At 37.4% G+C, this 13,363-nt stretch overlaps 1 protein-coding gene across 3 annotated transcripts in view; it reads left to right on the top strand.

The window, feature by feature from the left end:
• LOC306853981 (unconventional myosin-XVIIIa-like) overlaps positions 1 to 13,363 on the top strand; it is a 121,356-nt gene that overhangs the window by 56,104 nt on the left and 51,889 nt on the right. For all 3 annotated transcript variants that reach the window (XM_079391726.1, XM_079391725.1, XM_079391727.1), the window contains exons 7-15: positions 3,059 to 3,159; positions 3,309 to 3,372; positions 3,507 to 3,651; positions 6,015 to 6,029; positions 8,793 to 8,966; positions 9,056 to 9,146; positions 9,323 to 9,515; positions 10,766 to 10,852; positions 13,134 to 13,275. In XM_079391726.1, coding sequence (XP_079247852.1) covers positions 3,059 to 3,159; positions 3,309 to 3,372; positions 3,507 to 3,651; positions 6,015 to 6,029; positions 8,793 to 8,966; positions 9,056 to 9,146; positions 9,323 to 9,515; positions 10,766 to 10,852; positions 13,134 to 13,275 — 1,012 coding nt within the window. The remainder of the gene's footprint in view (positions 1 to 3,058; positions 3,160 to 3,308; positions 3,373 to 3,506; positions 3,652 to 6,014; positions 6,030 to 8,792; positions 8,967 to 9,055; positions 9,147 to 9,322; positions 9,516 to 10,765; positions 10,853 to 13,133; positions 13,276 to 13,363) is intronic.

Below are 13,363 nucleotides of genomic sequence, written 5' to 3'. Positions count from 1 at the left end.
CTCTGGTCAAACACTTCAGGATGCGCAGACGGGGGAAGCGAGCTGGCGCGCTTCTGAAGCTTAGTCAGCGCGGATTTAGAACTGCGTTGCCTAGCATCCATCTAGCGAATCTCCGCTCTCTACCCAACAAAATGGATGAATTCCTTCTGCTCACCCGGACAAACAAGGATTTTTCTAACTCTGCTCTGTGTTTCACGGAAAACCTGGCTGAATTGCGACATACCGGACAGCGTGCTACATCTTGCTAACTTCCAGCTGATCAGAGCAGATTGCGACGCGGAATCAACGGGGAAATCGTGCGGCGGCAGGGCGTGCTTTTACATCAATGAGAGGTGGTGTACAGATTTAACTGTGTTAAAGAAGATGTGCTGTTCAGATCTAGAAACGCTCTTCATTAACTGCAAGCCGTTCTGTTCGCCACGGGAGATTTGTTCGTTCATTCTCGTGAGTGTCTACATTCCACCGCAAGCGAGTGCGAGCTCAGCTTTACAGAAACTCGCTGATCAGATCACAGATACGGAACAAAAACACCCGGACTCTGTTTTAATCATTCTCGGGGACTTTAATAAAGCAAATCTCTCCTGCGAACTGCCAAAATAAAGACCGCACATCACATGTCCCATCAGAGACAGTAATATCACTGTTACACAGCGATAAAGGACACACATCACTCTGTCCCACGAGCAGCTTTAGGACTCTCTGATCACTGTTTGGTTTATCTCATACCGACCTACAGGCAGAAACTTAAATCTGCAAAACCTGTATTAAGAACTGTTAAAAGATGTACTAATGAAACAAGCCTGTTTCTCTATCACTGATTGGACTGTTTTCGAAGCTACTGCAAATGATCTGGATGAGCTCATAGAGACGGTAACATCTTATATCAGTTTCTGTGAGGATATGTGCATTCCTACCAAGACTCATCTAACTTACAACAACGACAAACCATGGTTCACTGCAAAACTTGGACAGCTCCGTCAGGCCAAAGAAGATGCTTACAGAAAGGGGGATAAAGTCTTGTATAAACAGGCCAAATACACACTGGAAAAGGAGATCAGATTGGCAAAGAGGAATTATTCTGGCAAGCTAAGGAACAAATTTTCTTCCGGTGATTCTGCTTCAGTGTGGAAAGGTATGAAAGATATCACCAGTTACAAGACACCATCCCCCAGGACTTTGGAGAATCAACAACTGGCAGATGACCTGAATGAGTTCTATTGCAGGTTTGCAAAAAACTGAAATTCAGATCAGTGGAGATGAGGTGCGCCAGGTCTTCAGAAAGAACAAAAGAAGGACAGCACCAGGCCCAGACAGTGTGTCACCAGCCTGCCTAAAAACCTGTGCTGATCAGCTGGCCCCCATCTTCACACAGATCTTCAACAGATCACTGGAGCTGTGCAAAGTCATGCTTTAAACGTTCCACCATCATCCCCGTCCCAAAGAAACCCAAAATTACTGGACTTAATGATTACAGACCTGTGGCTCTAATGTCTGTGGCCATGAAACCATTTGAAAGACCGGTTTTGGCTTATCTGAAGGCCTCCACTGGACCCCCTGCAGATTGCCTACAGAGCAAACAGGTCTGTGGATGATGCAGTCAACATGGGACTGCACTTCATCCTGAAGTATCTAGACAGACCAGGGACTTATGTGAGGATCCTGTTCGTAGACTTCAGCTCCGCTTTTAACACCATCATCCCGGACACCCTTTAGAATAAACTGACACAGCTGTCCGTCCCCACCTCCATTTGTCAGTGGATCACCAGCTTCCTGACACACTGATCGGCCTCATACAGGGGCATTGACGTGTCTGTTTACAGACAGGAGGTTAAGGAGCTGGCTGTTCGGTGCAGTCTTAACAACCTGGAGCTCAGCACGCTCAAAACTGTGGAGATGACCGTGGACTTCAGGAGAAACCCCCCTGCTCTCCCCCCACCATCATGTACAGTACTGTGACTGTAGTGGAGTCATTCAGGTTCCTGGGCACCACAATTTCTCAGGACCTGAAGTGGGACAATCACATTGAGTCCATTGTGAAAAAGGCCCAGCAGATGTTGTACTTCATTAGCCAGCTGAGGAAGTTCAACCTGCCACAGGAGCTGCTGAAACGGTTCTACTCCGCCATCATTGAATCCATCCTCTGCACTTCAATAACTGTCTGGTTCAGCTCAGCTACCAAATCTGACCTCAGAAGACTACGGAGAGTAGTCCGGACTGCTGAGCGAATCATTGGTACAACCCTCCCCGCTCTCCAAGAACTGTACTTATCCAGAGTGAGCAAAAGGGCTGGCAAAATCACTCTGGACCCCTCACATCCAGCACACTCCCTCTTTGAACTGTTACTGTCTGGTCGACGCTACAGAGCTCTGAGAACCAGAACGACCAGACACAGGAACAGTTTCTTCCCTCAGTCAATACATCTCATGAACACTTAACACTAAACGTGGAACACACAACTCTATAATACATTATTTATTCACCACACATACTTATTTTTTAATTTCAAATTTGCACTTATCAGACCTGTACACCCACAATTTTATATTCGTCTATATTATATATTGTGTTTTTGCTGTTTTGTACATTGCCTATTTGTTTATTTGTATATTATTCTTTTATTATGTGTTCTTATTTTATTATTATTTGTTTATATTTATTATCTGTGTCCTGTCCTGTTGCTATCTTTCTGTTGCACTGTGGAGCTTCTGTCACTAAAACAAATTCCTCGTATGTATAAACATACCTGGCCCATAAAGCTCATTCTGATTCTGTTTCTGATTGTACTAATTTTATGACTTCTAGTTAAATAGTAATCCTTCATCTATCCACCCACCCTGCTAACTTTAATGCGCTTTTAATGAAATAATGTTTAATTCAATAAATAATAGTAATGAATAATAAAAATGTTATCTTGATAGTTTTAATCATTTTATAGGACAGTACTTTAAAATTACCCTTTTAAAATGGGCTATATTGTAATTATATAAACATTTGTTCGTTCTGTTTGTTTGTTTTGTTAATTTTACTAAGACTCATTAATTCTTTCTTTTATATGTAGACCATGCTGCTGGAGAAGCTGAGAGTGGTGAAACGACCAGAGACTGAGTCCACTTTTAATGTTTTTTATTACATGATGGCTGGAGCAGACAGCACACTTAGGTAGTCTCACAATAATTGTATGTATGTGAATTTTTTAGTTATTTTGTTTGACCCCAACTTCTCTGCTCTCAGAAAGCTTGCACTATTGAATAAATCTGTAAAATAAGTGTATAATTTAATAACTTGATTGTATTTCAATTTTCCTGCAGAACAGAGTTGCATTTTAACCACTTTGCAGAGAACAGTGCTTTTGGGATTGTGCCTCAAACTAAGGTTAGTTTTGAATGGATAGTTTGCCAGCATACAAAAAAAATAATAAATATGTATTTTAGTGAATGATGCATTCAGCAAATTTATTTTATTTTATTTCCCATCTAATATTCTGTTTTGTGTGTGTGTGTGTACAGTCTGAGGACAAGCAAAAGGCATCTCAACAGTTCACTAAACTGCAGGCAGCTATGAAGGTGCTGGGCATCTCTTCAGATGAACAGAAAGCTCTGTGGCTCATCCTTGGAGCCATATACCACCTTGGAGCTGCAGGGGCTACGAAAGGTAATGCAACCCAGTCAGACAGTGTGGTGTGTCATGGATTTACTTTCAAGCAAAACCAAGTCACTGATAACCCTTAGAAAAACGTATTTAGAAAGTTTAACAGCTTGCTTTGATTCCAAGTTTTCCCCTTTAAGCCCCACACTGCTGTCTCTGTGCTAATTTAGCTCACAAAAGCATTCGACAGCTTTCTCTTTACACATCAGAACTGGAGAGCTCCAAACAAAAAAGCCTTAATGAGATAAAATGCTTAAAACGCCTAACAAGCACAGAAACAGACTTTATTAATTAAGGCCGACTTACTGAGCTCAAACAGAGGAGAGACAAGCAGCTCAGGAAACAGTTTGATGTTGAGGAGTTTAGAGATGTGTGTTTCTTTAGCTCGAATGAGGATGGATGGCTCAGTATTCACAGTCTGTGATATCACTTCCCCCTCATGCAGTCAGAGGATGATGTATTAATGAACCTTTTAATCACCAGACTCCAAACTGTACCGTCTACATGTTGTCTCTAGGGCCCACAGTCATGGGAAACTCATAAATAGCTGGGAATACTCAAATTGTGTGTGTGTGTGCGCGCGCGTTTTATCTAATAACATCATAGAAAATTGCTCTTTTTGTGAGTTAAATTTCTATAAAATTGAATGCTGTCAAACGATTAATTGCGATTAATCGCATCCAAAATAAAAGTTTTTGTTTACATAATATGAGTGTGTACTGTGTATATTTATTATGTGTATATATACATATATATATAAATACAAACACATGTATATATTTAAGAAAAAAATTGTTTATATATTAAATATATTTATATATAATATAATAATATAAATATATAAATTTGTATACATCAAAATATATACTGTATGTGTGTGTATTTATATATACATAATAAAACACAGTATACATATTATGTAAACAAAACCTTTTATTTTGGATGTTATTAATCGCAATTAATCATTTGACAGCACTAATACAGTTATTATTTCAAAATCATCCAGTAATGAAAGGTTTGGCTTGGATTTGAAAGCATGGCCATCGGCCTGTTTTAATTGTATGTAATGTGTACTTGTTTGTTGCTGATATATCGTCACTCCAGTCACTGAATTGCTCCGTATCTGTAGTGGATCTGTTTGTTCTAGTCTGGTACTCTTTCCTGTACCTGCATGCCTCCCCTGTGTCTCTCTCAGACAAATGTGAGAGCACCTTATTTCTGACAGGAGGTACTAATACTACTTCAGTGTCCTGAGTTGGTACTAAAAACTACCATTATATGACATCGAACATCATAACTGGTAAAGCTTTTTTTAGCAACACATTTCACCTTCAGGACTGTATACTCAGTGTTAATAAAGATGTATTTTGTCTCCTGACTGTTCGTACAGCAGGGGGCAGTGTTGTTCTGCCTTTTTGTCTGGGTATTTATCTTGGTCAAGTCTGTTGTTCTTCTTCTTTAGTACAGGCAAGTACCTGTAAAAAGTGTCAAATGGTTTTTCTAGAACAACAGCTTGATTATATACTACCGATCAGCGTAAGAATTTTAAAATACTTTACTGTCACTTTAATGCAACCCTGCTAAATTAAAGACATTTATAATGATTTCCATTTCCGTTTTGATCAAATAAACGCAGCCTTGGTAAGCATAAGAGATTATGCTTTTAGATTTGATAAATAATACAGTAAAAACATGAATTAAAACCTCTTTCAAAAACACTGATAAATATTACTGACCCCCAAATGAATGGTAATGTACAGCACTTAACCAAAAAATACAACAGAGCAGTATCTACAGACTTACATAATTGAAATGTAATAATTTAGCAATCCAAAGCAATTTAAATAAACCCAATATGCACAAGCAATTATACAACATAAATGGTATTAAACAATTTATCTTTTATTAAACATAAAGCAACAGTATTATTCTGCACAATTTTATAAAAAAATACAATGTAACCTGTACTTGCTATTTCATGAAAATACACTTTAAAAAATTTTGATTTATAATGAACTATTATTACTATTATTATAACCTTTTTAATATATATTTTTGGAGAGAATTTTCTACAATTAAAATATACAAAAAAAAATCTAAATTTATTTGGTGTATTACTAGTCCTGATATATACTATTATATCCATTCATTGGCCATTTTGGTGTTGGTCATTTTACTCATTTACATATAACTAATATGCAATGGAGTTGCCTACTGAAAATGCATGGAAGAGCCAGTAATATGTGTATATGCGATTAGTTTGTGTGCTAACGATTGCATTTTTGGTTCCTTGTTTGTACAATACTGAAAAATGTCTGTCATGTTCTAACCTCCTCTTCTCTACTTGCATGTTGCATGCTGTTACAAAGCAGAGGCTGATGAAGGTAAAGAGCATGAATATTATATATCAGCACAACAAGCAAACACCTCATTTGTGTATATGTGTTTGGTTTTATGCTGTTATCGTAGTTGCCAGACGTTTCCATTTGCATTCTTATTGTCTTCTTTTCTTTCTTTCTTTCTTCATTTCTCTGCTGGGCTTCTTTTCTTTCAGAGGTTTCTAACCATGTCTTAGTCTTGAAGCTTAGATAAAACTTTGGTGGGAATATGAGCGGGTGAGGGAGGGGAGCATCGTAACTTTGTTGTCTTATAAGGCTCAGGCTCTCTGATGTTTCTCCATGTTGTAGACTTTTCATTTCTGCAGTGCTTTTCTGTTGTTAAGACGCAAACACAAATAAAAAGCCTCTTCGCTCTCAGTTCTTGTTTATTTTTGGCGTTCATATATTCCACCAGAGGCCTACGTTGTTTTTTGTGTCTCTGCGACCTCTTCAGGTTGCGGCAACCTCACTGCAGCTTGCGTGTCACTCTTCTTGTATAGGATTCTGTGATTTGATCTGAGGTCAGTCGGAGCGATATCCGCTGGAAACAGCTGAAAACCTTCTTGAAAAGATTTTAAAAAGCTGACACATTTTCTGTGATTTCTAAACATTAAAACTCACAGACATCATCAGACCAATTTTGACAGGTCTGAAAGTGAGAGTTTTATGTAGTCAGTGGTTTTCAACAGTGGCTGTCCAAATTTACATTGAATATCAACAATATGGTACCAAAATATCTTGTTGTACAACCCCCCTAATTTTTGATAAAACAATCAAATATATTCAAGTGTATTCAACCAAATAGTATTAGATTTTTATTTGATATTTGTTTAAATATCATGAGTTTTATATGCCTAGCTTAGGGGTGTGCGATATGACGATTTTTGATCGTGGACGATAATGTCTCCACGATCTGCTTTTGAAGAAATATCGTAATATCGTGATACAGTGCCCATTCTATCAGCTGCAGTTCTGGCGCCGGCGTCTGTACTGTACATCACCACATCCATTCAGTGTTAACTCAGCGGTAGAGTTACTCTCACGGGACACTGCACTTATTCGCAATCACAAAAGAACATTAATTGCGTGTTTTAAAGCCTTGCCTTTTTCTGAGCCCGTACACCTGAAGCGCTAACTAAAAAAGCTTTTCTTAAAAAAGACAAAAAGCTTGTCTAACAGCGCCTGATTACTCAAAGTTATCTTTTGAGCTAATACTGTAAAAACACACAAGGTTTACATATGGACTCAGTTGGTTATGTCTAAAATGAAAGTAAACAGTTGAGAAAAAAACGGATGCGTGCAGGTCTTAAAGGGACAGAAGTAAACATGCAGCCGACTGTCATTAAAGGGAAAGTTCACCCAAAAATTAGATTTCTGTCATTATTTACTTACTCACATGTTGTCCCAAACCTCTATTAATTTCTTTCATGTGCTGAACACAAAAGAATCAAAACTTTAATAGGAATCAATTTATATAGTGTTTTATTTTTATATTTGTTCATTCAATTTCTTGAATGCTCCTGCTAAATATGCCTATTGTACCTGAAAATTAAACACTGTTTATTTTGTTTGTATATTACATGTAATTGTAATGTGTATCTTTGTTCTTATTTTTTAATAACAAAGATAAAATAATGACAAAGATTTTCATCTTCGCCCACTTTGGCCTAAATAGCCACTATTATTTTTTTAATAATTGGCTGTACTGCTCAGACAAAATATTAAAACCAACATGACAAAGAATCGGGATGAAATCGTGATATTTAAAAAAATAAATAAATAAAAATTGCCATATTGCCCAGCCCTAGCTTAGCCATATACAAAATTAATAACATGACATATATTTACTAGTGCTGGGCATTCGTGATTAATTGCATCCAAAATAAAAGTTTCTGTTTGTATAATTTGTGTGTGTGTACTGTATATTTATGTTTTTATAAAGGCGCGCACACACACAGTATATATTTTGAAAATATTTACATTTATACATTTATATTAATATAGTTTATATTTAATATATAAACATAACATGCTTTTCTTAAATATATACATGCATGTGTGTATATTTATCTATACATAATAAATATACACCGTACACACACACATATATTATGTATACAAGACCTTTTATTTTGGATGCGATTAATCGCATTATCTATTACCCAGAACTAATATTTACAATATTTTATATTTTGTAATTTTTCCAGTAACCAGTAATCTTGAAGCTCATCTTTGTTTCAAGTGAATCCATATTTAATCTGTTGTGGGATGTATTTTCTTTTTACCTTTTGTAGTTTTCTTCATGATTTTTTGAGGATGAGGATGTGTCACACAGCCTGTCCATGGCATCTGCTTAATTTGGCAAGTCTTTACCAAGTAACAGATGGATTTGCATGAAAATACCAGTGATTGACTGGATGACAAATCTGAATAACAAAATATATGGAAAGAGTTTCTCCGCCCTTCAAAACTCATATTCCAAATAAGCATAATCCTAGATAGTTGTATCTTATCGTCCATGACCTGCAGCCTACTTTAATTTGTAATCGACCAGGTGAAAACCACTGCTCCTCTTCATCAAAACTTTTAGTATTTTGATTAAAAGTGGATCTTTACTAAAAATCTGTATTCTAAAGCTAACATGGCAGTACATAAATGATGTAATCAGCGGAATTGCATAAGACTTCTCTCAGATACCATAAGAGCCCCACAGTCATTAGTGTTGTTTCATTCAACATGGTATTTATGCTGTCCCTGTGCGTCTCACAGCGGGCCGGAAGCAATTTGCACGTCACGAGTGGGCCCAGAAGGCGGCTTACCTCTTGGGTTGCACCCTAGAAGAGCTCTCATCTTCTATCTTCAAACACCAGCCCAAAGGAACCTTACAGAGGTCCACCTCATTCCGCCAGGGACCAGATGATGTTGGGACAGGAGACAACTCGGGTAAGATCTTGCATAATACAAGATCTCTGATACAAAGGAATTGTGTTTGCTGGCTTTGGCAGTATTAAAATTTACGTTTTGCTACACAGCTCCAAAGATCACAGCTCTGGAGTGTCTGGAGGCCATGGCTGCTGGACTCTACTCTGAACTCTTTACTCTGGTCATCTCACTTGTTAACCGGTAATGTTTGTTACCTCTCATGGTCAGGACATTAATTTTCTTTTTATTATTATATGCTTACCATACATGACTACCATACATCCCAGTTTCATTTGTGAACAAGGAAAAAGCCTGTATTGTTTGATGACTCTAACCTACATTAAATAAATATCTATTGTATGTTTGTGCTGGTTTAGAGCACTGAAGTCGAGTCAGCATTCCCTGTGCTCTCTGCTTATTGTGGACACACCGGGATTCCAGAACCCAAAGTTAGCCAAGCGGGACCGTGGAGCCACCTTTGAGGAGCTGTGCCACAACTACACACAAGAACGTCTCCAAACGCTTTTCCACGAACGTACTTTTGTACAGGAGCTAGAGCGCTACAAGGAGGTGCAGCAGTCCACCCCGCTACAACTATCAAATTATTTCTTTTTTTAAAAAAATCATAAATTATAGGCTCAATTCATGTACTGTGTCTAGCTGAGTTAAATCGATGTTGATTTTATTACAACCTCAAATTTAATTATGCAGAATTAATATGTTTGTCTAAGCTGTCATAATGAAATGTGCTTGTTTGCCTTAACAAAATCAATAATCAGGCTAAGTACATGAGCCAATCAGAGATCAGTCATAGAGATAATGCTGCTGTAAGTAATGTTCTGGAACTCCCTACAGACTTCAAGTCGGCATGAAATGAAAATTCTATTCTAAAAATAGATGATTTTTTTTAAATGCATGTTATAGAGCTTATTGTGAACAATTTATTCATATGTTTCGTACTCGCATAAGTTTAATGTTGTTTATTTTGTTAATTAATCAAAGTGTCATAACTCAATCTTTCCAAAAATCCAATTAACAACCGATGAATAGAAAAGGTCCCAGCCCTACGTTGTTTTCTTTTTTGATAATCTTTAACACACAGGTGTACATAACAATACAGAAGTAAAAACTCTGTTTCTACTTCCATTTAATTGTGATTTAAATGTTTAAATTTTTTTAATGTTCGCATTAGAAAATTTTTGGCTCATTGCAAAATCTGTGTGGGAAAATCTTTTTGAAATTCCCTCATCGACCAATGGTAAATGTGACCTCACCTTTAGTCACACAATTAGACACACCTGCATTTCCAAAACCCTGTTCTACAAAGAAATTATTGTTTCATTGAGACCGTTAAAATGTGACAAAAGAAGTGACAACTTCTCAATATTGTGTTTAACCTGAATTATTCAACTTCAACTACCGGGCTGGGCTGCCGTGTAAGATGACTGACAGGCAAAAAATGCCTCGAAGTGATCTGATCGGTCAGTGCCTATATATTTTTGCACAGAACCTAGGGCTGTAGAGACATAGAGACAGGCCTGGTATTTCAGGACACCAAATTCATTGTGATGTTTGAGTGCCGTTCCATAGAAATCACTTACAACACCTTTAATCAAAAGTCTTGAAATTATCAATTTTCATGCTTGAGTTTTGATCGATTCTGATTCTAAGCCTCTTGGTTTTTTTGTTTGGCCACGAGGCTGTAAAATCATAGAACAAGAGAAAATATGGTATTAGACGCACACAAATGTTTTTTAAACCTTTAACCCAAAAATCAGTTTGAAATCGTAGCTGACTAATACTCCTCTATCCCCGTTTAGGAAAACATAGAGCTTGCATTAGATGACATAGAGTCCAGTACATCACTGTCTATATCAGCTATAGACCAAGCCTCCACTCAAGCATTGGTAAGCATCTCTTTTCTCCCCTCATCTTTTCTTTCCTTTTCAGGTTTTTGTAGTGCATCCCAGCCTGTCTTATCTGGAGAATGTGTGCTTTTCAGTTTCAGCAGTGACTTGAATCACTGAGTTTTCCCTCGTTTCTCACAACGTTAGGGAAAATTCAGTTTGACTTCTTGAAGGTTCTAGTCGATGACTTTTGTGTCCTTTAGTTTGTCATATGAGTGTTGAACTCAACCTCAAAGTTGTTATCTGTCGTGGTAAGTTATTATATTGTCGTATCTAGCCAGTTGTTGCAGGAGCAGTGTGTCAGGAACGTGGCTTTCTGGGATGTTAATGAGTTCTCTGTTCTTTTTCTCTGTATGTGTGTGGGTGGGCATTGAGTGGGAAGTGCCCTCCCTCTTCCTGAGGCACAACGTTCAGCATCTTTAATGAAAGCACTTTTCATGACATTGTCTCTCTCACAAAATGTGTCAAAATCATGCATGGTAGTCCCTGTTAAATCTGAAGCGAATTGGAATCAGAGACATGTATGAGGCCATATGAATTAATTGAGTAATTATATATATATATATATGTATATATATATATATGTGTTTATATGTGTATATATGTATTTGTGTGTGTGTACCATCTTTATGATTGAATTAATAGATTTCAATGGGCATTCTTGGCTTGAAAAAGGATTTTAGATTAGAATGGGTTAGTGATACTTGACTGATTGCAAAGACGATGAGTGTGATTTTATTTCTGACAAGCTGCTTTGAGTCTCACTATGAAGTGTTTTGAATGCCACCAGTGGTCACAATCACTAATTATGGTTTTGCAACTTGAAGTAGAAATACAAACACGAATGCCTGTGTAGTCATGTAATCTTTTAAGCCTTTCTCTGCTTTTCAATTTGCTGAAGTTTTGAAAGAAATTCATAAATTGTTAAATGAGCACTTTAAAAATTAAGTAAGTGAAAGCACTCGTTAAAACAACCCTGACGAGTTAATTAGCCAATCTGTGCCTGTTGGAAATAATACTGAGGCATAGTGACGACGGTCTCATCAATGTGAAAAGTAATATTTAAAGACATATTCTGAGCATATTCATAAGCCAATGTAATTCCTGTAAGTTCTTTTCCGTACCGGTCTCATCTGCAGTTATTCAGCAGCCTGCAAAGTGTCAGTGCGGTAATGCAGAACAAGGGAGAAGCCATTACTGGTATTAATTACTTAAGTAGACAGCCAGAGTGTAAGGTTTAAAAATGCCTGCCTGACTGCCCTGGAGCTCTTACTTAATACAGGCCTTTAATGAGGAACCCAAGACTAATAGCTCATCTTTTTCCCCCTCGTTTTCTCCTCCTCTCTCTTATTCTATAAAGGATAGTAATTGCTTTCATGTAATGACTAATGTTGTGTTTGAGGTCATTATCGAAATATGAAATGAAAAGTAAATTAATGCATGAATGAAAATGAAAGGGGCTTGAATTGCGAGTAAACAAAGTTCTTGAGAGAGATTGAGTTGTTGTTGGCTATAGCCACAGTGCAGCATACACTTGGGTCTAACGTCTTGTTATTCGCACTGATGATTCATGTGAAGAATCTTAGTGGAAAAGAATTTTAAAAAGAAATTGCGGCGAGTGATGAGTTGGTAGTGCTTTCATAAGGTTTAGAGGTCCTTTTATAACGGGTTAATGCTATTTGTATGTTGTGTGTGCATAAGTGTGGTCACATTCACATGTCCTTTATTCCGTGGATGAACTCTATAAAGTCTATTTTATAATATTTGAAATGCAATGATCAAAACTTTGCTTGGAAAGCTGTTGTACACAATCTACAAGATGCCTGTTTGCTGTGAAATTTATACTAATTTTTAATAAGTAAACGTAAGATTATATTGTATAGTAGTATTTCTAGATGACCACTTGAACACTAGACTTAGTGAAAGTGAAAGTGGTTTACTTAATCATCGATACATAATTTATTATAAAAATCATGTTAAAATGGCTTTTGAGGAATGTTTATCTGTTCATCTTCTAATCATCATTGTATTGTATTGTTTTGCCCCCCGCACTAAAGTCTACAAAGCTTTGATTATAAAACTAAGATTAGATTTTTTTGACTGTTCTTTTATATGTCAGGCTTTACAGGGTTAAACATTAAAGTATTTACACTCTAGCCCAAAAGTGGGGTTGTAACCTAAATCGGGGGCTCGTCCGGGATTTGAATCGCTCCCCAGTCCCTGTAGACCCCTGTCTACGGTTCAGTCTAACAAAGTGTTCTTGCATGTCCATATGTTTCAGGTACGGACCTTGGCCAGGACAGATGAGGCAAGGGGCCTGCTGTGGCTGATGGAGGAAGAAGCTCTGCAGCCCGGGGGCTCGGAAGAAACTCTATTGGAGAGACTCTTCAGTTATTACAGCCCTGTGGATGGAGAGAGCAAAGGTCAGAACACAGTACACCTCCCACATGCCCACCCATGCACATACTATAACATATAGATGTTTTTGTATGAAAAAGTCATGCAACCTCA

The sequence above is a fragment of the Barbus barbus genome (genome assembly GCF_936440315.1).
Source record: "Barbus barbus genome assembly, chromosome: 34".
NCBI lineage: Eukaryota > Metazoa > Chordata > Actinopteri > Cypriniformes > Cyprinidae > Barbus > Barbus barbus.
This window is presented reverse-complemented; position numbering and strand designations above follow the sequence as displayed.